General features: G+C 44.6%; 1 protein-coding gene across 1 annotated transcript in view; it reads right to left on the reverse strand.

Annotated features, from left to right (window-relative positions):
- ALPK1 (alpha kinase 1) overlaps window positions 1-22270 on the reverse strand; it is a 45513-nt gene that overhangs the window by 22440 nt on the left and 803 nt on the right. Inside the window, exons 2-4 of the mRNA XM_014960899.1 lie at window positions 18735-18906; window positions 7101-7333; window positions 2153-2307 (exon numbers count right to left, since the gene is read on the reverse strand). Of these exons, the coding sequence (XP_014816385.1) occupies window positions 2153-2307; window positions 7101-7221 (276 nt within the window). The 5' untranslated portion in view covers window positions 7222-7333; window positions 18735-18906. The remainder of the gene's footprint in view (window positions 1-2152; window positions 2308-7100; window positions 7334-18734; window positions 18907-22270) is intronic.

Genomic DNA, 22270 nt, shown 5'->3' on the forward strand with positions numbered 1-22270 from the left:
AAAAAAAAAAAAAAAAAAAAAAGAGGGGGAGAAGGAATGGATGAAGGGGGGGGGGGAAATCCTTTTTCCTGACTAATACTAATAATACAGGTCAAAATGTCAGTCTATCTACAATTAAATGGAAAACAAAAAAAGGTTTTCTCTTTTTCCCATGGTACAATGGCACTGGAATATAAATTACCGATGAAGATGAAATAATACTTCAAAGCACATGGGGAAAGGCAGCACAACGTTTACAAAGTATTTTCAACTGCAGGATGAAACACTGCAGACAACGGTAACCAATGGACTTCAGGGGGTGTCGGTGAATAGTCTAAAACTAGCATGCGGTAGGATTTTAGGTCCCTATAGTCTATGACCCCATGATATGCTTTGTTTAACAGGGGCAGCTGCAGTTATCAACAGATGTTTCAGCAATAAATAATTGGTATCATCTCAGAAAAGATCCATCTACCTGGGGAGAGGGCATAATGCTGCAAACACTGCTCCACTATTACAGCCACATTAATCTCCCATCTAGCCAGGTCTCTCAGGGAGTTTACTGCAGGTGTTTATCCTGGGAGAGAGCAGACAAACACTCCCAAGTTGGAGCGCCGCGCAGGGATTGTAAAGGAGGTCAACCTCTGCCATAAATTTCTGTCTAAGGCCACACACACCAAAGAGAAAAAGAAAATAAATACCCAAGAAGCAGCCGCTCCCCACTCCCCCGGCCCTGCCCTCCCCAAGCAAATTGAGGATCCCTGCAACGCGGGACGCTGGCGAGGGGATGCTGGGGCTGACACCTCCCAGCCCTGCAGTTGGCTTTTCTGAGCTTCTGGTTGCTATTCAAAGCAATTCTCACCCCCGAACAAAACTTCTTGGCCTCACTTGGGCAGGGCTCTCTCCGTAGCAGGTGAAATCTCGGGGCCACCTTGGAGCTAACAGCAATTTCGCAGCCAGAATTTCAGCAGGGCCAGACCTCCCTGCCCCAAAACCCTGGATTCGCAGGCTGGACTGCCCCTTCCCACAAGGAATAGGACTCTCTTGGCTTTGGAGATGCACCACCATACACAAAAAACCCCTCAAATCCTCACAAACCTCACCTTTGCTTTTTGTTTGTCCTTCCAAAGGGATACCCATTAGCCTAGATATTACATTTACCATTGAAAAGGCAGTCCTCTATTTGCAACAAGTCACATCTGCCATGCCCCTGATAAAATCAGGGAAGCAAGAAGCAATCCACATTTCTCACCATTTTCTAATCTTTAAGCTTAAACTCATCACCTCACAGGATGGGATTCCTAATACCGTTCGGATCCTGCAACTCCTTACACAGCTGAGTATCTTTTACTCACAGGAGAAGTCACATTAAATTCTTGCCTTCCCTGCCTAGGTTTTCGCCAACTTTGATCCTCAAAGAGATCCCATCAAATAATTCTCTTGAAAAAAGAAAAGCAGATTATGAATTGTGCAAGCCCTACTACAGTGAGTAATCCTCACTGCCTCCTAGCAGTGCTGAATTAAACAAGGCACAGCATTCTTTTCAAATTCATGATTTTTAAAAAAAACTTTTTGCAAACATTTGGCATTTTAGATTTGTTATAATGCCAATTCTTCAGGGAGGACCAGAACTGCCCTGTGAAACCAGAGGAATGGACAAAGCAAGTGCCCAAATTAGGGTGGGCTGAGCATGAAAGTGAGCAGAAACAGCCAACAGACCAGAAGCCTAACGCAGAGGTAGAGCTCCCACTGATCTCACACCCTTGGCCTGGTTGCAGTGGCAGCAGAGGGCAGGACTTTCCTTCCCTTGGAGAGATGCAGTGGTGATATGGAGATGAGGTGCCTCACAAAGAGGAAACTGTGATTTACGCATGTTGCTTCACAACAATTTTCATTAAAAATATTGGAAACTATATGTAGCTTCTGGATCCCTCACTCATCTGATGACAAGATAAAAATCACATCTCTGGTTTGGTCCTTTGGCCTTTGTGAGCAGCCTCAGACCAACACAGACTTGCTGACTTCTGCCTGCCAAGCAGCTCCTCACCTGCTGCCACCACCATGCAAGAAAACAAGCCCCTGAACCTACAGGGGATACTACCTACCAGGGCTCTGTGTACCCTCAAGCACCTCAGAGGGACATTTTACACAACAGGTGTGTTGAACTTCATACCAGCAAATCGGGGAGCCTCACGCTGATCATATCTTGCAGGTTTGTTTTGTCTTCTGGGCCGAGGTCTTGTTTGTATTGCCACTTCTCCGGCACAAAGGGCCACTTCATTTCCTTTGCCTCCTCCAGCAAAGTCCTCAAGTCCTCAGGAAGCAAAGCTGAAAAGGTCAAAGAGCAGGTAAAGATATTGCAGTGGGTTCAGCCGCAACACTTACAACAGACCCTGCAAAAAGCATACCTCCCCTCCCTCTCAGACCTTCTCCCAGTTGCTAAAACCTCTTAGCTCTTGCCACCAGCCTCACCAGGAGGGAAGGTGAGCTCGCCTGTCATCTGTTACCCTTGGCTGCTCTGCCCTCCAGGTAAATGGGAGCCATCAGCCATTAAAAAAGCTTTTAGCAGGAAGTCACACCGACTGGGGCTGGCTGGGCATGAAGAGCTACTCCAAAGATGAGAGGAAACCTGTTACCCCATGTGAGAAGAGGGCTCCTGGCAGAGCAAATGGGGCCAACAGTACAGAAGACCTTCCTCTTTGCTGAGGGCTTGCGGGTGAGTGACAGAGCCAGTGTGAAAATAAATGTTCAAACTGAGAGATAAACCTGGACCATATGAAGCAGTTAGACAAAGATCTAAAGGGATATAACTAATAACAAGCATATGCTCTTGAGAATACCTATGTGACTGATAATTCAGTAAAAAAAAACCCACCGCCAAACCAAGAGCTGTTGGCCTAAGTTACTCAACCTGCTCTCCCAGCAGTAGCTGTAGACTACAGGACACACTTCCCCTCAGCACAAGAGAGCTCACTGCTATCACAAGACAACACGGGTTAAGCCACACGCCTGGGAACCACTATTAATGTGGCAGTGCCATGGATGCGTGGCAGATGCCAGCTGAAGCCTTGCTGTGAGGGTCCCTGATCGAAGCTGATGCATCTTCTTTGAAGCCAGCTTAGCCAAGAAACTCACACGAGCTGAGGAGCTTGCCCAAACTTCTGTGTTTCAGTTTGCAGCCAAAGTTAAAAAGAGACTGAAGTTAAGAGGAGATGCTAACCAAAGTTAAGAGGAGAAGGTGCCCTTAGCCCTGGCATGCTCCTACCCAGGCATGGCCAGCACGGAAGCCTCAATCCTCACACCTTTCACCCAAGGGTTTCCAAACCCTACCCAAAGCCCAGCTTTCCCTCCCAGCTGGAAAAGCTAAGCACAAAGGAGACAAAGACAGATTTTTATCTTTTTCTTTGGGATGAGGGCAAAGTACCGCCACCTCCCACGCCTGGCCCCTGACCCTCCAGCGACGTGCCAGAGCTTGCAAGGCAAGAGGACAGTTTGGTCCATGCCCATGCACTGCTCCCTCTCCCTAGGCTTACCCTTCGCCTCCCATATAACCATCAACTGTGGGTGGATCTCCAACCTGCCCTGAATAAGGATGGAACTGCTTGTAGGAGCACACAGCTAGATATCTGGGCTTGGATTTGTCTCTTCCTTTCAGCTGCAGCCCACATTTTAATTTTCCTTGAAGCAGGGGTGAAGCTGCAGCCCAAGTGTGCTGTGCTAACCACTTGGCTGGGCAGACTCTCTGGCCAATAAAAGTGGATTAACAAGGATTATTGACCAGATGGGGTTAATGGTGATCATCAGCTGCAGATCTAGCCCCTTCTGGCCATTAATCCCCAGAAAAAACCCTGCTCAGAGACCACTGTTGTTTTAACAAGGCAATGCAATAAATGTATTACTACATATTTTATAATCAATCCTTTTCAGATGACTGTAGAAAATGGACTACGTAAAAAAGGTCTATTTCATGCTCATATTACAGTGCATTCACTAGTATGTTTTTCCTAGGAAAGAATGGGAAGTTGGATATTCAGGGGCCTTTTTCCAAAAAGTCACCTTTAAAGAGATATCACTTTTTCCAACCCCCGCTTTCTCACTTGTTGCCGCAGCTCTGGACACACTTGTCGTTACACATCCCAGCTTCAGGCACAGCCACGTCTCCCTGCCCTTCTCAAATGGCTTCTGGAGAGGCTCAGCCCTCCACGCCATTGCAAGGTGGACAAGCGACAGAGCTGGAGGGGAGAGGGGGTCATGCTCCCACCCTCACCCCTCTCACTGCAAGATCAGGTATCCCTGCTGCGGCACTATCTCATCTACCTGGATTTTATTCCCCCATGTAGAACAGGGAAGACCAAGCTTCCTGAAATCTTTTCCAAAGGAAGACTAGCGGGGACCTGAAGGCAGTCACAGCAAGCACATGTCTCCTCACATGATCCCACACGACTGACATTTTGGGGAGGGATCTAGAGAAAGAGAAAGAGGATGCTTACACTGGCAGCCCTTCTGTCTCCTTCTCTACCTTCTTCCTCTGTCTTTCCCACATGAACTCACGCTTACTTAAATAACAGTAAAACAGGAAAAAATAATAAGTGTCAGCAGCTATGAAAATCATCAATGGGATAACACAGATGTTGGTACTCTCTCTAAAGCATAAAGGTAGTTCCTGGTTCCCATGTTATCCTTCATGAAACCATAATCCTCCTCCTACTTGATGCACTAAAGAACAAAGAAGATAGTCAAATTCTTCATCACTGAACTTTAATTTTTAAAGAAGGAGCCTCAGCAGTCACCACTGCCAAGGTAGTTAGAAAAGGAAACCAGGGCAACATTTTTGGAAGGATTTGCCAATCTAGGAACCTTCAGTCGTCTTTGGGGTTGGACATTCGTGTAAGCCTAGCAGGATGCCGTTTTCAGCCTTGCTGTGATGTCTAGTTATTGCCACATGGAAATAAACACAATTAAGCGTGTTAATGACAGCAGAATGATGTTGTATCACACAAACATCCTCTAGAATCACACCAACCAGTTGGGGAGCTCTTGTGAACAGTTCTGAGCTTTCAGCTAAAATCCAGCTCCCAAGACAAGAGCTTACTCTTGTAACAGGTAGCTGTTCTCACTGCAGGCAATACAAATTCAGTAATTAACCAAGGTTGAACAGGCACAGAAGTTGACTGGACCGATTTCTAGCCTAAGAAGAAATAAAAAAGCAATCCAGACCTATCTAACACAGATGCTGCCCCCTCAACTAAAGCAAGATAAGGCTGCACTCCTCCTCTCCTCCCCATTTATATGTATTTGGCTTTCAGTTCTTCCTGTGCCCGGTCTGAGAAAGCCGGGGGGTGAACAAAGAAGGAGAGGGGGGAGAAGAAACCCCCTCGGCCTCTGCGCTGGGAGGGTCCCCCCGAAGCCGAGCGCCGCAGACCTGCGAGGCCCTGCCTTCCCCAGGCAGAGAGCCCCAGCAGTTATTAATGTCGCTGTCACCACCCCGCTGCTGGGTATTTTCCTTTCAGCTGATGGGAACACGGTCCTCGGAAAAGCCAGAGCACCACTCCGGGCTCTGATCGCCTATTTCCTGAAGCGGTTTACCTGAAGGAGCATGTCTAATCGCGTGATTATAAGGGCACTGATTTACCTTATCTGGAACTAAACTGATTATTTCTCATACTTTGTGGTATTTAATAGGAGAAAAAGAGGGAGGAGGATGAGGGGAAAAAAAGCGCTACCTGATTAGGAGTTCAAGAGCCTATTCTAAGGAGCCATAATAAAACTTAAAAGAATTTGTGATGAGGAAACAAAGTCCCCTTTGTTGAAAACAAAAAGAGAAGAGAAAAATCTTCCAGTATCCATAACAGAAGCCTATACACCACCCTCCACCACAAACAGACTTAGGTGCTTCAGAAAAAGGCAGCTGACCTCCCAGCAAGAACAAGGATGGTCAGAAAAACATATTCTCAACGGCTCTGTGCTCCGAGACAAACAAAGGATTTTAAAGATCAAATTAACATTATGGCCGAGTCATTCATGCAAAGCAAAACTAAACATTAGTAAAACTAAGTGGGAAAACGGACAGTACTGCAGACGTGTCATGCAAAGGAAAACCTGCACATAAATAGATTTTTTTTGTGTGTATGCTTTTTTCACTAATGCCTTTGTTTTCCCCCCACAAGAAATTTCACCTTCATCCTTTACTATATGCTTCTGTACTTGCTGAAGTTATTTTTCTGTGTAGTGGGAAGGAGTACATCATCTCCCTACCTCATTCCAAAAAGGTGTAATTCAAACAAGTACAGCAATTCAAATGTGGATTTTAATTCACAAATAAAAACGCTGTGGCAATGAAGTTATGTAGCCCTCAGAAAGTCTGAACCTAGAGAAAACTGAACCAAGTCCATTACATCCTTTCATGATTGACATGAATTGCATTTCCACTTGAATTAAGAAATAATAATTTTTTTTTTCAAAGCACCACAGCATCACCAAAATAAATGCTGTGTTCCAGCAGGTAATGCCAGCATTAAAACAAATGAAGAACCCTTTTATTACAGCTCTTGCTAAATACTGCTTCCTTTCCCGGTTATTTATTCTAGCCATTAGCCAGCACGGATTTTCCTTTCAAGAGGGATATTGCAAGTTTTTTTTTTTCTTTGGACACCACTTATAGAGGTCACACACATTTTACAAGATAAAGATTCAGGCAATGAGCTCTTTAATATATTAGGAGAAGCTGACAAACAGAAAAGGCCCTCCCCCAGTTCCTATGAAAAGAGAGGAAATATGTGCCCTTATTCAGAAGTTGCATCCTTTTTTTTTTTTTTCTTTCTTTCTTCTTTTTTTTTTAATAACTGAAATTTATGTGCATCAGCAAACTTTTGGGCATTGTTCTCCCCAAACTAAACTGTTCCTTACAGCCTCATGTTTACTGAAGCCTAAAATTAGAACTGACAGCAATTCACTGCAACAAAGTGGACTTCTTTCCCTGCCTGCCTGTAGCCCGCATCCCATTCATGGCCTCGAAATCCAGGCATCTCTTGACACTCATCTGCCAGGAGAAGAAAAATAGGGCAGGGCTGAGGACCGGGGGCTGCTGCCATGGTCCTGCTGCCTCTCCTGGGGGACCTCACCTTGGCACCGCCGGTATTCTCGCTCCTCTTCCTCGCCTGCGTCAGCCTTTGCCGACAGGAGCGTGTCCAGAGCTCGTTTGCACTCCTGCAGCAGCGTGGCCACGGCATTTTGATTATTCATGAAGGCTGATCCCACTTGGCTGTGAATTGGGTGTCCCCGGGTGCACGGTGATCAATTACTTAAGAGAAGACACGGATTCTAAATGAAAAGGATCCCTTCAAGGCTGAGGTACCTGGTGAACAAAGGAGGGGGAAAATGATTAACTAAAGTATCATCAATTATCCGAAAGGCTCAAGCAGGGAGAAATAATAGGGGAAATACATGAAAATACATGACAGCCTCAGAGGACTTTATTAGAGGAGTGTGTGAAATTACTGCAGGGTCTCTGTGACAAACTGTGCGAGGCGAACATCTCCGAGGTGCCAGGGAGAAAGGAGGGGCTCTTCAACGGAGCCGTGACACCCCAAGCAGGGAAGTGACTAGCCAGGCTGTGCCAAAGCCCTTTGCACCTGGGAGGCTGAGGCAGTCACACACTGTTAGCTGGGATTGAAAGGCAGAGCCAGGCACGCTCTCAACTCCCAGGGGATGCTGCGTGTGTTTTGCAGACCACAGGGGCTGTCTCTTTTACTCCGGGGGACAGGAGCAGGTTGTGCTCTCACCTCCTCTCATGCCAGCCCCGCTCCTGCCACGTAACACGGCATCCTACCACAGTTTGGTTGGGATAGTGGAGCAAAAACAGCCTTTGAATGAGCCCACGGGAATGAAAAGTCTTTCTGCTGATGCTGCAGCAGGAGCTCACCTAGCACAAAGCCACAGGAGCTGATCACAGCTTCACCAGCCCTGTGACAGAAAGGACAGCAGCTTTTGCCCATCAATTTTTTTGCCCACTATATCAAACACCCACAAGGCTTGTTTTTATCACAGCCGGGTCTCCCACAATTTGACCAGGTACCTAGGACATCTCCAATGGCCATGGAGAAACCCTCCCACAATTTCCATCCCAGGCATCCGGCTCAGTATTTGCCAAAACAGTTGAGCAGCTTTCAAAAATGAAGCAGGAAAGAAATACTTTGGGGTTGTTTTTTTTTTTTCCCCCCATCAACTTGGTGATGGTCTCACTTAGGAAACTACTCCCACAGTTCGAAGCAATGTAGTCAGAAACAGCCTCTGTGAAAACATTTCTAAAATTGGGGAAGCTACGAAGGAGGAAGGGGAGTGCAAAGGAACACACATGCAGGCACAGTTTGCTCTGCTGACTAGAAACTATTCACATTTTAACAGCTAAGTTTCCAGACTTCTTTTTTTTCCCTTTCTGTTGCAGCTCTGGGATGGCTGGATCCCGGAGCTAGTGGCAGATAGCCTGTGTTCTCAACGGCACCAAGTAAGAGCAAGCTGCCAGATTGAAAAGCAGAGGGCAAAAGAGATGCACTCATGCGAAAGCAGAGAGGATCAGAGAGCCTGCCGTGGAAGGGCAGGTGGAGCAGGGCAAACGATGGGATTCATCAGCAAAGAGCCTGGAGGCAGGAGCTAGTCAGTGGGGCTGTAACTGACTCTGCAGACAAATGTCAGAGAAAGAAGAAATTAAAAACGGAGCCGTAAAAGGTGACTGAGGACACAGGCACATAAGAGCAACTGGAGAGGAGGCTGGACAAGCAAAATATCAGCTAGATGCAGAGCCATGGATAAAAACTTAGGCAAGACTAACACTGTTAAACGTTCACTGTTTCCTAGCGTCTGAGGTTTGGCTTTGTGGTGCTTTGCTTGTGTCAGTTCTTTCCATGCAACCCACACCATGCAGCAACACGGCAGGGTTTCCTTCAGCTCCAGCTGCACCCTGGAGCACGGCAAAAGAAGATCCTGGCACAGTATTCAACCAGCTGCAAAAGCAGACCATAGTCTCCATGTTCTGGAGGGTACAAACCATCCTCTAGTAAGAATTAAAATCACAGAATAGAATCACAGAATATCTCAAGCTGGAAGGGACCCCTAAGGATCATTGAGTCCAATCTCCTGTGCAGGGAGTCTCAAGAGTACAGCGTCAGACTGAGCTCTCCCCAAGTTGATATTCCTACCTTCCTTTTCTCCCATCGCTTTTGTATGATAAATGCCTTCCTGGGGGAAGATTTAGAGGTGTTTTCAGAAAACAGATGCATGTGCATGTATCAACACCGTCAAGAATACAACTCCTAAGCACGGCAAAGTTAAAAAAACAAAGCCACAAATACAGAATTTATAGCTGAAGGCCTCTTCTCTCCTCATCCTGGTACAGGGCATTAAGGAACAAAGCAGAAGGAAAACCCGTAAAGAGCTCTCTATCTTTTTAAGCTCTCAGTAAGAGCAAGGCCACCCCATGCAGGGCACCATCCCACGGGGTCTGAGCCAGGTGAGCATAGCTGGGTGCTGGTATGGGGTGCTGGGATCCGTACGGCAAAGGGATGGACCAGGCACAGATCCCATTTAGGGGCTCCTGTCAGGAGCAAAAGGAGACAAAGCCAGAGACAGGGCTGGAGACACAGCTACAGTGTGGTGCAAAGTCCACCCAGGAGAAGGGCTGAAATATCTGTCACTGACAAAGATAATTCGAAAAAAAAGGTCACCACACTGATGGGATTTGCTCACAGCCCAAGGTTGGAGTCCACACCCAAGTTCACAAAGGTCCCCTCTCCCTAAGCACCTCCACGTGAGCAAGGAGAGACACCTGAATGTGGTGACAACACCCAGAAAGCAGACTCTCAGGGAAAGTAGAGTCCTCTCCTCTTACCTTGCCAGGTCTAGAAAAGCTGATCCAGGCAGTTAGAACTAGATAACAGTTCTAGATAAACTAGATAAAGAAAAGCAGCCCCCTCTGCTGTAATCACAGCGACACACCTATGCTAGTGCTGCTTGCTCTGTTAACCGCACTGACATCTGCTAATTGATTTATCTGATTACCCAGCCCTGTGGGAAGGAGTGTGCGGCCGCCCCATGAGTACCTCCCAGGTTGGGATGAAGCATCCCTGCCATCTGGCCCTGACTCCATTCCTTTGTGTAATTGATTTCTCAAAAAAAAAAAAAAAAAAAAAAAAAAATCTCATTTTCTAGGGAGTCCTCTCCAGTAACTGCCGAGCACGTATACACCTATCTCAGATCCACTATGAACACCAGCCTGACCAAGAAGGGGAGACTGCTTCAAGAGCTTGCAGAAACACACTGGAGAAACCCTGACATCTCACAGCTGTGGTAAATACATGTTCATAAACACAATTTTCTATGAAGATGTACTAAAGCAAACAAGTGCTGGGATACTTGCCTTTACAAAAAAATAAGACGGCATTAAGAGCATCCAAGGGAGCTCACAGACATGCTCCAACTTATCTATCTATGACCTATCTATAAAACACAAAATTAGTGTTTTAAAGCCAGCTCGTGGAAAGGCTGGAGGGCTGCAGTCTGGAAGATCACATCAGGTTCTTTACTGTAAGCAGGAGGGCCCCGTGGCTTTGTGAGCCACACAGACTGCCAGTCTCACAAAGAACTGACGGGGCTTAGCGGGGAAGCTTAAATTAGTGTAGAAGTACAGCACTTGGCTTCCTAGGATTGTAAAGATTTAACTCACCGGGAAACTGCCAGATCTGTAACAGTGATATATGAACATCAGCAAGCGAGAAATTTTTCTTCAAGTAAGTTTTCCAAAGACCTAAATAAACAGCAAGGACATTTAGAGTAATAAGTAATGATTTACAATAGCAACAACAACAAAGTGCTGGAACCATATAGAAAAGTGCAATAAACTGTACATTAGTACTCAGAACCAAGATAGCCTTTTGAAACCCATCACTAGGGGCAATGACTCGCATCATAAAATCAGCTTAAAACGCACCAAAGAGCTTTAAACTATAGCAGCATCCTTTACACAGATGCCACTTTGTAAGTTGCGGTTTGTGACAGCTGTAGCGTTGAATGACAGCTGGGACACGAAAATAACCAAGCAGCAGCTTACGGACCTGGGGCAAATGCAGGAGCTGAGACCAAAACCGAACAGCAGAACCAGCAAAAGCTTCTAGAGGCCTTTAGAACCCTCTCAATGCTTACTAATTAGCTTTCTTAAAGTACTGTTAAATCCTAACAAAGAGTACTTTAAGCAGAGATAAAAAAATGCAGCTTGATATGCTGCTAAACTGTATAGACAAAAATGCTTTCTAAGGGCACACTCACACATAATAAAAAAAATTTTGCATCAGGTTGAGGATCTAAAGATTTTTTGGTGATGGGTCTTTTGCTCCATCTTTGGGTACAGAGTCTTTTTAAATGGTTGATGTAATTGTTAGACACTTTAAAACAGAAGTGATGAAAAGAAATCTGCCGTTTCTGGTTGGAGCCTGGATTAAAATAACTTCTTACAGCAAATATGATGGGAAAAAAAATTTACAAAGGTCTCAGGGGATGAGAAAGTATATTTCTGTGGTTTCTAATCAGAGCTGGGATTCAGAACAACAGGGAGGGAGGGAGGAATTGGATGGGCTACAGTGAAATGATCTCTTTAACAAGAAATGGGCCATACAGTGACATTTCATAGCCCTTGGGCTAGAAGACCAAAAGATCTGTCAAGAGAAAGGAATTTTAAGTTCTACTGTGGATAGAAGGAAGCCTGGGAGTCAATCTAGCCAGTTTAAGACCGCAATTAGCTTTGGAGGCTTTAAGAACAAGAAGATGTAATTGCCGCATTCAAACTTCAAATACAGCAAGCATAACAAGCCTCGGTTTCTCAGACAACATCATTTGGGAAATTTTCCACAGCATTATGGTCCTGAAACACAAATTAGAGATCACCAGACCTTTTCTCTCTGAAAATATATTATCCTAATTTTCATGTTATTCAGGCTACCCTCCAGTTCCACAGAGCCTAATGAAGAGGAAGCAAAGACCTGATGAGTTCCATGTGGAGACTACATTTATGGATTAATCCCAACAGGGAGCAAATAAACCTTATTCCCAGAGCTCTCTGTTGGGACTCGACACAATCAATCGAGGAATGGATAGTTATTTATGACTGAGGCTGTTTTGACTTTCAAATAAACATTTTAATTATTTTAAGTGCTACACTGGAACTTAGAATCTGAGCCCTGTTTTCATTTTGATGCCTTGTTCTCCTCCCTCCTAATCCCAAACCACTCTGGTCATTACGATACTGTGCAAGTGATACTGATTTTCATGCCTGTAACATTTAAAAGTGTTTGCCAAGGTAAAATCCACCAGCTGGACAAATTAGGGAAAAGGAAGGAGGAAATGGGAGAAGGATCCCTCCAAATGGAGCCAGTATAAGTGAAAGGGACACCCTCAAACTGGGCCTAAAGAAGCAGAGATGCCCAACTCTGAAACCCCCTTGTAATCTTCTTTGCACACCCTGATCCATTTTCGTGTTCTGTTTTCTCTGCCTGCTCTCACAAGCTATTTTAATAATCAAAGTACTTCAGAGTGTTTCTTTTTTAACAGCTATTTTTCAATTCAAGTTTGTGCACCACTTACACTTCTAGCTTTTCCCTCTGGTCTAATTCAACAGGCTTTCCAGTACATTTTAGCCATGCCAACACCATGTGGTGGGACAGCATTTTTCATGCGTGCTGCAGCAGCAATCCTCACTTCCAACCCTGTAAAATCCAGTTTCCTCGTTCTAATCAAGTAATTAGTTGCCCAACACGAAACCTGCACACAGCGGCTCGTGGTGTACCATGGTCTATCTACATACAGCTTCACTAAGGTCAATGAAGCTACACTAATTTTGGAGGGAGCTTTTTAAGCTGGTATAGCCTTTTGCTAAATAAAAAGGACAGGGTGAAATCATGACACAGAGGCAGCGCTAGATCTACTCTAGCTGCATCCCTTCCTACAGCTAATCAAGTTGTAGTCTCACCTTCACTCCTTATTTTTTGTCTCCCCTTGCTTTCTGTAGGGAGACCGAAAAAAAATTGCAGAAGATTGTCCTCAGAAGAGCAACTGAACATTGAGGCTGCTATTTCTTCCTTTGGCAAGTAACGGGACGCACGGACATCGTACGGCACCCTCACCTGCTCTCCCTCCTGCGGGTTCACGCACAAGCCTTCTGGAGTCCTTCCCATTACAAAATTACAGGCTCAACTTTATTTTCACATTTGGCGAAAACACGCTTACGATAATTTAGCAAAAGTTTCAGTGACTGAGTTAACATCATGTCCCACAGAAAGCAAATTCAGTTTCCTCACTATTTCATTGCACACATGCTTATGTTTTCCAAGAGCATTTACCTTTCTTTTCAGTCCACGGAGGCTTTACCATATGAAAGAGAAAAGATGGTTAAAAAAAAAAAAAAAAAAAAAATCGATTTGCTAAGGGTTTTAGTTAGTTAGTTAGTTAGTTTACTTCTCTGGCTTAAAGATTAGATGTTTTCTTTTGGTAAAGCTGGATATACCAACTGGCATTGGCTGTATTAAAATAAGGAAGAATCTCAATCAAAAAGCCTCTCCTAAGGCAAGCTTTCTTGTTAATATGCACCAACATGAAAGGCTTTCTTTTCATCCTATACAACTACAGTGTGTGTAAATTGCAGGGGGCTCATTGGCATAAATCTTGGCTGTGACCTCTGAGGTAAACTGGATTTACATTACTTTCTGACAAGAATTAAATGAAGGCCTTGTGGATATATGAACAGCCTTCTAGACTGCAACAGATGGGCATGAATGTGCTCCCTAGGCAAACTATCAGTGACATCTGTGTCCTCCAAATTCTGGTGGTCTCAGCCAATTAGCAGGCAAAAGGGGGGAAAAAAAAAAAAAAAAAAAAAAAAAAAGAAGCCAGTATCTGCACAGCTACCCCAGCCAAAGCTGAAGCAGAAGTGCTTCTGTTTAGAAATGGGATCAAGAACAGCCTCCAGCAGCAAGAAGGTGGTTAGCCGGCTGGGTATAATACGGAGGTAACATTACAGAAAGAGCTGAAGTAATTAGGTAGAAAAGATATTAATATTAATACAGAACAAATCCCAGCCTCAGCTAAGCCTGAATAAGGCTAGCGTAATGGGCTACCGCAACGGATTTACATTGCTATAGCAAAGAACGGCATTTTGTCAGTCCTAAAAAGCAGAGGAGGGGTGAAAGTGACAGCCAGTGCCTGACACAGCTGAGGCAGGGGCTGCAAAAGCCCAGCCCTTGGTCCGTATCCAAACCTCCACCACATCCCGCTCTCCCTGCAGAGAAACTCTACCCCTGCAGACCTGCACTTCGGAATCACAGAATATCTTGAATTAGAAGGGACCCATCGTGAAGTCCAAGGCCCAGCATCCCTCCACCTCGGGTGGATGGGGTCGGAGAAGCACCATACTCAACAGCCGCTGCCCCTGCCTGCTCCAAAGCTGAACATTTAAGCTGCAAACAGAGCAGGAGGAGAGCTTTTCTGGGTGTCTTTGTTAGAATGAGGTTTGGAATGTCTTAGTGCAGCGCAGGCACTAAACAGAGCTTAAGTAAAGTTACCCCTATTGAAAAAAAAAAAAAGAAAAAAATAGTAAAAAAGGTGCTCCAGAGCTGGACTTCAAAGCTACCCTTAATCAGCACTTTTGTAAGAGCAGTCAGGGCGCAGGGTCTCAGGGGGGTGGCAAGTGTGTGGGGGGGATCACCCTCAGAAAGCCAAAACCACACAGCAAATGCCCACCCACAGGGAGCTGGCAGCAGTGGGTACCGGGGAGCCAAAACTGACCACTGAACTACACAAACTCCATTTTGCTAAGCGCTCGCTGCCCAAGCTCTGTGTTTTTAAGCTGTTCAGTTATACCAGAGGAGAGCCCCAGACAAACAGAGAACGTGCAATAAGCCATTCCTCATGACACACATTCTCCATCCCCCGGTGTCTAACGGAGCTCGGTGCCCAGGCACACGTCCATCCCTCCCTTGGCAGGAGCGGGCAGGACCTCTGGCCAAAACCAGACCCGGGATGGGGCCGGCACTGGGTGCCCAACAAAAGCACCTGTTGTTTTGCTCTGGTCATGACTTTTCAGAGAGACCATTTGGGCGCTTTCCCCTCACCACCGCTATCTCATGTACTTCTAGGGCATGCAAAAAAGGGAATAATTGAGGGGTAGATCAATAAATTAAAAAGTTCTAAAAAAAAAGAAAAAAAGACATAATGAATTTGGTACAGCACATATTTTTAGATCAAAGATGCCTTTGAAGTGACAAACCCTTAATCCATAAACTACTGAAGCACTTCCTTTCTCTCCCAAACTACTTATTGTCAAATAAAATGGAAGTTAAGGAAATTATCTTTATCTGAAAATGGCCAAAAGAAGCCATCACCTAATGACAGCCTTGTCAAAATGACAATTGGGGAAATTGTTAGGAAGGGGAGGCCTGACGACTGGAGGAATAAGCTTGCTGTTTGCTCTAATCTGGTCAGGCAGGCCCCACACAATTCCAGTCAGCTTGCTGTGTGAAACAGCTAAGTCTTTGTCAATGCAAGCAGGGGCTGGAAAGACTTCTCTTTCATGAATATGTATCACCACCCTCTACGTCCACAGAAAAAAAACCCTTCCAAATGGCAAAATAAAATAAAACACCAAACCAACCTATCCACCACCATAAAAAAATAAATCCCAGAATAACAAAATCCTAAGATATCGAGCTGTGTGGAGAGAAAATACTAAGTAATGAAAGCGCATGCTTTGGAAATGGAGCCAGAAGGAACCTTCTTCCCAAAGGCTTTCTTTGGACTTTTATTCCCCAGCAGACCGGGATGAGGCACTTCAAGTCATCACTTGTAAGTGCAGAGAAGCCAAACGTCCCATCGGGGTATGTAATGTCTACCACTCTATTTTATATCCAGCATTTGTCTGAAGGTGCTGCGTGGGCATCCCACCCCAGGCCACGAACACACACCGCTGGGCTGGTAAGACGGAGCCTCACATGAATGCCTGCCTAGTTGTGCAAGGAGGAAAGCACCCCTAGCAAGTATAACACTTCCATGGGCAAGGGGTTCAAGTCCAGGCACTGAGTCAGCTTCGTCTCAGGGTCACAAATTTCCTGTGAAGCTTACAAATACACGACATAAAAATTAAAGATGATTCTAGGTTTAATAAACTACATACGGCGCATTAATACGAAAGGCTTCCTTTACAGGCAACAACACTTTCAGAAGCAGCCAGTGATTTCCCCAGTGCTCCCACTACAACAATTTTCTGAGAGATGCTCGTGACTTTCTGCAAATAAAATCCTTCACAACATCTCGAGTCAGTTTTAATCGCAAGTCCCCTTGAAGATTGGACATTCTTTTTTTTTCCCCACATATATACAGTATTAAACTTCAAGCATTCAAAAGAATGGCATAAAACTGAAATAGGAGAGCCAAATCAAGCCTACTGGACTGCCAGTTGAGGCTGATGTGCAGACAGAAAGTGCCTTCACGAGATGAACTGGCTGAGAAAGGCAAGTCAGAAATACCGTGTCCCCACAGGACTGATGCTGAAACTCTTCTAAGCCCAAACATGGAGTTTAAAGCAACAGAAAGGCAGACAGGGAGAGAATGCAGGATCGAACCAAGCCTATGCCTGTTGCAGAAAACCCAAACGAGGATATTTTAAGATGCAGTGAATTTTGTCGCTATTGGAGAGCTAAGACATCATTAAAGCATTCAGCACTGTTTGAAAAGTCACCTTCAAATGTTTGTTGTTTTCTTTTTAACTTTGCTTATAAAACTGCAAACTAGATCTTACTTTACTCTAGAGAGCTTGTGGCGATATAACAAACTTCAGGTTTTCTCCAAGCAACAAACAAAAAGTTTGACTTCCAGCAGAGATACCGAGGCACAATGCTCAATTTTGAGGTTTACAGTATTATGCAATGTTTGCTGTAGACATTTCCATTTCATTAGCATATTCTACTTTACATGAAATCCAGCAATGAATGCTGTCCCTGATCTAAGGCTAATCCTCTTTAAAGAGCTACAGGCTATATTACATGTGGCCACAGCCACGGTTAGGCCGTGGCTGAATCACTTTGAAGCCTATTGAACAGTGTTCCCTTGTGAAGACTATAACACAGAGCCATAAACCAATGCTCCCTGCGCTGTGAAACCCTACTGTTTCCATCACCCAGAGTTTCTGTAAGGGACAGACCCTCCCTACTCCCAGGCTGCACAAGAGGGGAGAGATACGTGGCCGCCTCCACCACCCCTCAACCCCAGTTTACAACCGGAGCCTGCACGCCTGCAGTAATACAGATGCCTTGCTTCTAAACAAACACCATCAGACAGAAACTGCTCCAAGGGAGGGTTACCAGAACAATAAAAGGTAAAGATGAACCAGGCACCTGCTTCCCTGGGCAAATCCTCTCTCTCTCTCTCGCAGACCAGCCAGGCATCTGGAATACAGCAGGTTACAATGGCTCAATCTGAAAGGGCGACAGCCAATACAGCCAGAGTGAGACAAAAGATGCCAAAGAGAGAATATTTATTGAAACGTGGTTCCCTCCTGTCCTCTCTTTCTGCCTCTATTCCGCCTTAGATCTCTATGGAAAGGCTCACACTTATTTCAGGTCTATTTTTTTGGTCGCTTAATTTTAGGATGCCGAGCAAGAGGCAACCAAGCTGATTCACTAGAAACTGCAATTAAAGGCTACATCCGAGGAAAAGGGATAGTGTTGTATTGTGCCAGTAAGCTCCACAACATAAAGACATTGCAGGTAGAGAGTTTGAGACACAACTGTATATATCTTTAAAGAAAAAAAAAAAAAAATAAAGGGTCATGTACTTCCACGGCAGGCTGCATCTCTCACAGCTGGGTGCCTTTAAACACTATAAACTGAGATAATGGAAAAGAGTTTTTTATTGCCACACAGCACAGAATGTGGAATCTTTAACACCTTAACATCTATACAAATTCAAAGAGAAAAAAAAATATGTTATATTCACTGGTCCTGCTGCATATCAGCAAAAGACAGTTTATTTTAGTGCTTATGTTTAACTCTTCAAAATAATTTTCTTTGTTCAATTACTGCTTTTGAAGGGAGTTGGAAAGGTTAGTTCTGTTCAGTCTGCCTTGTACATATGAAATTATCTCCATCTAAATGGTGTCAAGCCAGACAGAGTGAGAAGCAGATTCAGTCTCTAAGGTAAAAATCTTGGTCCCAGTGAAGCGAACATTGAAGCTCCTTGCTATCAAAATAGTATCTCATCCAAAACGTTGATAATCCAACACATTTTCAATTGCTACCACACACCAAGGAGACAAGACCACATTGCCCCTCATGTGGCGAAGAAGTAAAGAAGTACAGAGATGAAGCTTTGGAGTCCATTCCAACGTGTGCTGAAGTGGTGAAGCTTCTGCTTTCAGCCAAACCATTTCACTAATTGTCACAGTTTTTACACTCCAATGGATTTGCTTCAGAGCAACAGGAAACAGTTTTTTTTTTTAATGCAGAAAATCAGATTTCAGCATTGTTAGAAGCTTATAAATTTCCAATTGAGTATTTTAAATACTTGCCAGTGGCTGAACTGTGTATTGTGATGCCATTGATTACTGCTGGTGTCTGTTCACTTTGACAAAGTGCAGCTTCCTCAGTTTAGTGCTTTAGAAGAGGAAGTAGCAAAGAGCAGAGAACATCAAACTTAAATGCAAGGATTAAGGAGAACATACTTACCTCTACTGTAATCAACCTGGACAGTTGTTCCAGTTCTTACAAAAAACACTGTTGGTCTCTTAAGGGTCACAGTTGAGGAGTGGAACGAAAATGGTTGATGAATCCTCACTCGCTGGTTGTAATACAGTTCAAGCCTTCTCTTGTTTAGATCTTCAATGTGACATCTAGGAACCTGACAAGGTAAAAAACTGAGATATAATGAAGATATCATAGGTCATATGTAGGAATGTCACAGGGTATCTGTAAGGGAGAAAAACATCACACATGAATTGCATATTTCTTGGAAGCAATTAGAGAGGGAAAATCCTTATCTGTATGCCAAGTATTTTCTCTTTCTAGTTTGAGAGAAGTTCCACCAAGTAACAGATGCAGGTAGATATATATGCCAGCTAGAACTGTAGTGACATAAACTAGGGAAGCAAAACTTCAACTGGTAAATCACCTCCACATACGAAGAAAGGAGATGGCCACCAAATAAATGAAAAACTGGACTCACATTTATTAGTAAACAAAGAGAACTCCAGCAGGGCTCACCAACAAAAACCCCACAGCTTTCTAACTATTATTAGAAGACACAGGGGAATCCTGCGAGCAGAGTTACAATCAGCAGCTGTGCACAAACTATTCATCCCCATTTGTGCTTCTAAGTTGCACAATTTATTTTTTCATTTTCAGCTCTACTGAAATTCATTAAAACACTCTTCTCAGAGAAACGCGACGCTCCAACACGCTTAATACTCCAGGCTTTGTTCCAACTTAAAAAAAAAAAAAAGACAACACAGAAGAGCTGACAATTTTTTCTTCTGTATCAGGGCTTAAAGATGATTTACTTTTAATTTTGAGCAAGATGCAAGCACCTGCTCTATGGCATTGAACCTCCATTACCCTTCTTTTTCCACTTCTTGTCCCATGGAAGCTGGAATTACATAAGCTTCTTTCCCACCAAGCTGTATGAACCTTTCTCTAAAGACATAGATGTCAAGAAGAAGGGGCTTCAAGTCACAAGGAACACCTCCTCCTCTTTCCACAGTGTCTCTGCTGTGCTTTCTTTTTCTAGCCCTCTATCTTTATCAGTTATTTGTATTTCAACGGAATAAGGAAGGAAACACTGAGGACCCAACTACTGGGTCTTGCTGTGTGATGCCAACAGATAGATCAGTTTGTTCCACCTCCCAGTCTCTTCCCTGGGTTTATTTCCTTGCTGCCCTGTGTCTGCGTGGTTTCACTTGTCCCGTAAATCACTCCTAAGGTGTCTAGTCCTGAGCACCAAAAGCAGACCGGGGAGAAAGCAGAACTACGGGCTGTGTGATGGATGAAAGGGAGAGAACCCAGACGGAGGAAGAAAAGTCCCAGAGAAAAAACAAACAGAGGGTGGAGGGAGCAACAGAGGGGGTAGGAAAAACAATCAGGAGGATGGCAAGAAGGAAGAACAACAGACAGCAAGAAGGGCAGGAAGATGGAAGAGAAACTAAGATAGCAGACAGGCAAGAGAGGAGTAAAGGGGATATGCCAGAGGGGTTCAGAAAGAGGACTAAGGGCAGACCGTAACATAGAAAGAGAATGAGAACTTGCAGACCGGAATAAGCAGAGTCCATTTTGTAAGAAATAGTTCTCTTCAGTCATCAAGGTGAGCTTCCTCATCAGTTTAGTCAGGTCATATGAGATGGGAAATGGAAGAGTTCTTTTTCCTGAGTAAACAAGGAGTGAAGTAGTAAATAAACATAGAGGGAACTGTGCTCTCTCTTCTTCCTTTGGGAGATCTCTTCTCTGCTTTATGGAGTGGGATGGTTTTTGGCAGTGGGATCTAGAAATTCAGTGAATGCACCTTCTTCCTATACATCTCTCTTCCCTCTCATGCTGAGCTCCAGCTGAGGATCTTGCTTTATCTTCGGAATACATGTGTCTTTGAGAAGGACCTATTGCTTTTCAGTTTGAACATGAGGCACTTGGTTGCTGTACGGTAATAATAACTCATTCCAGAACCTAGCTACAGATTACTGTGTTACGCCTTTCCCCAAAAAAAATCTTGGAAGTTACCACTACTATTATTATCATTAACTTACAAGTACCGCAACAGCTCTTGCAACATCAAAATGAAGCTTCTGACTTAAAAAACAAACAAACAAAAAACCACAAGACCCCACCAAAGCCGAAACCTACAAAATACCAAAAACCCCAAAACAAGCAGTGGCTCCCCGTGTCTGATCACACATTGCCACCTACTGGCTCCCGCCTCTGTACCCTCAACAGCGCTAAGGTGCTTTGGATCCAGAAACGGAGAGGAAGAGCAGCAGGAGGGCACAGGTTGGCATTTGAACCCAACGAGTGTGTTACAGGTGCAGTCAGTGAGCATTATTATACCCTAGCATCGCCTACGCTCTAGTACACACGTCCATCAGCCTGGATTTTATGGCTCTAAAGCAGCAATTAGCAGGCTTTCTGCTTACCTCACTACAGAGGATGTACTTCGCATCTCCCACAGGCGTGACGTGGGAACACGAGCGCGTTGCTCATGTCCCCTTGTGGAGAGAGGCCAACCCTGCAGAAAAATGGCATCTCGATGTACTTGCCCTAAAACCAAACCCCAGCACATTCAAATCCACCGCAAGTATCTCCGACGCAAAGCTGGACATGAGAGGTCTCACTAGGTCACAGCATCTGCTTCAGTACTCACAGGATGGCACCACCAACAAGCTGTGACACAAAAAAGGGCCACCAGAAAGCCACAGAAATCGTACGTACACAACATTTTCCAAAGGGTGCAGACACCCTTTACACCTGCATCTGTCCTGCCATACAGCTGGCAAACCCAAGCACTGCATCCGCATTTTTGATAACCACAGGTAAAGTCCTGCCTCGGGAGGGAAGGACAGAACCGTGGTGCAATCTCAGCACTGCCGAGAGCAGGCCAGACGTGGTGTTGATCCAACAGGATGGGGAGACTTTCATCATGTTAATTTAAATAGCGGAGAGAAATAGAAAGGCTTCTAGTTTGCTAAAGCATACAGAGGAAGCTCAGGAAGGAAGATTTCACGGTGAATCATTCAGAAAGAATTACTGATATCCAAAAGCACTCCTTCCACTCACTAACCGGAATACACCTTCTAGAACTCTTCTGACCTACCATGAACTTCCCAGAAAGACAGAGAAACATATTGGCCCTCACTGACTCAGATTTTCAAGGCCAATCGTGACTGAAAGTAATATAAGAGTTCCCAGTATTTTTCCATTTTCCAGAGTTGCCTATTTAGGCTCTGGAGTTATCCGAAGCCTTATGAATCATTTGTTAGAAAAACAATACGCCACTGCAGCCAAGCCAAAACCACCTCAGTCATTCAGTCTACGCACTACAAATACTTAATTAGCCCAAACGTCTAGCATCGATAACATGCCACTGATAATTACCCAGAGAAGCCACACTGGGCATACACAACCAGGAAACATCCATTTAAAGTAATGAGCATGACTTTTCCTAGACCTTCCTCCTCTTCAGGGATTGGCAAGACAAGAAATGCAGGTGTCAAAAAACCAGCCAG

The sequence above is a fragment of the Calidris pugnax genome, unplaced genomic scaffold (assembly GCF_001431845.1).
Source record: "Calidris pugnax isolate Ruff unplaced genomic scaffold, ASM143184v1 scaffold573, whole genome shotgun sequence".
Lineage (NCBI taxonomy): Eukaryota > Metazoa > Chordata > Aves > Charadriiformes > Scolopacidae > Calidris > Calidris pugnax.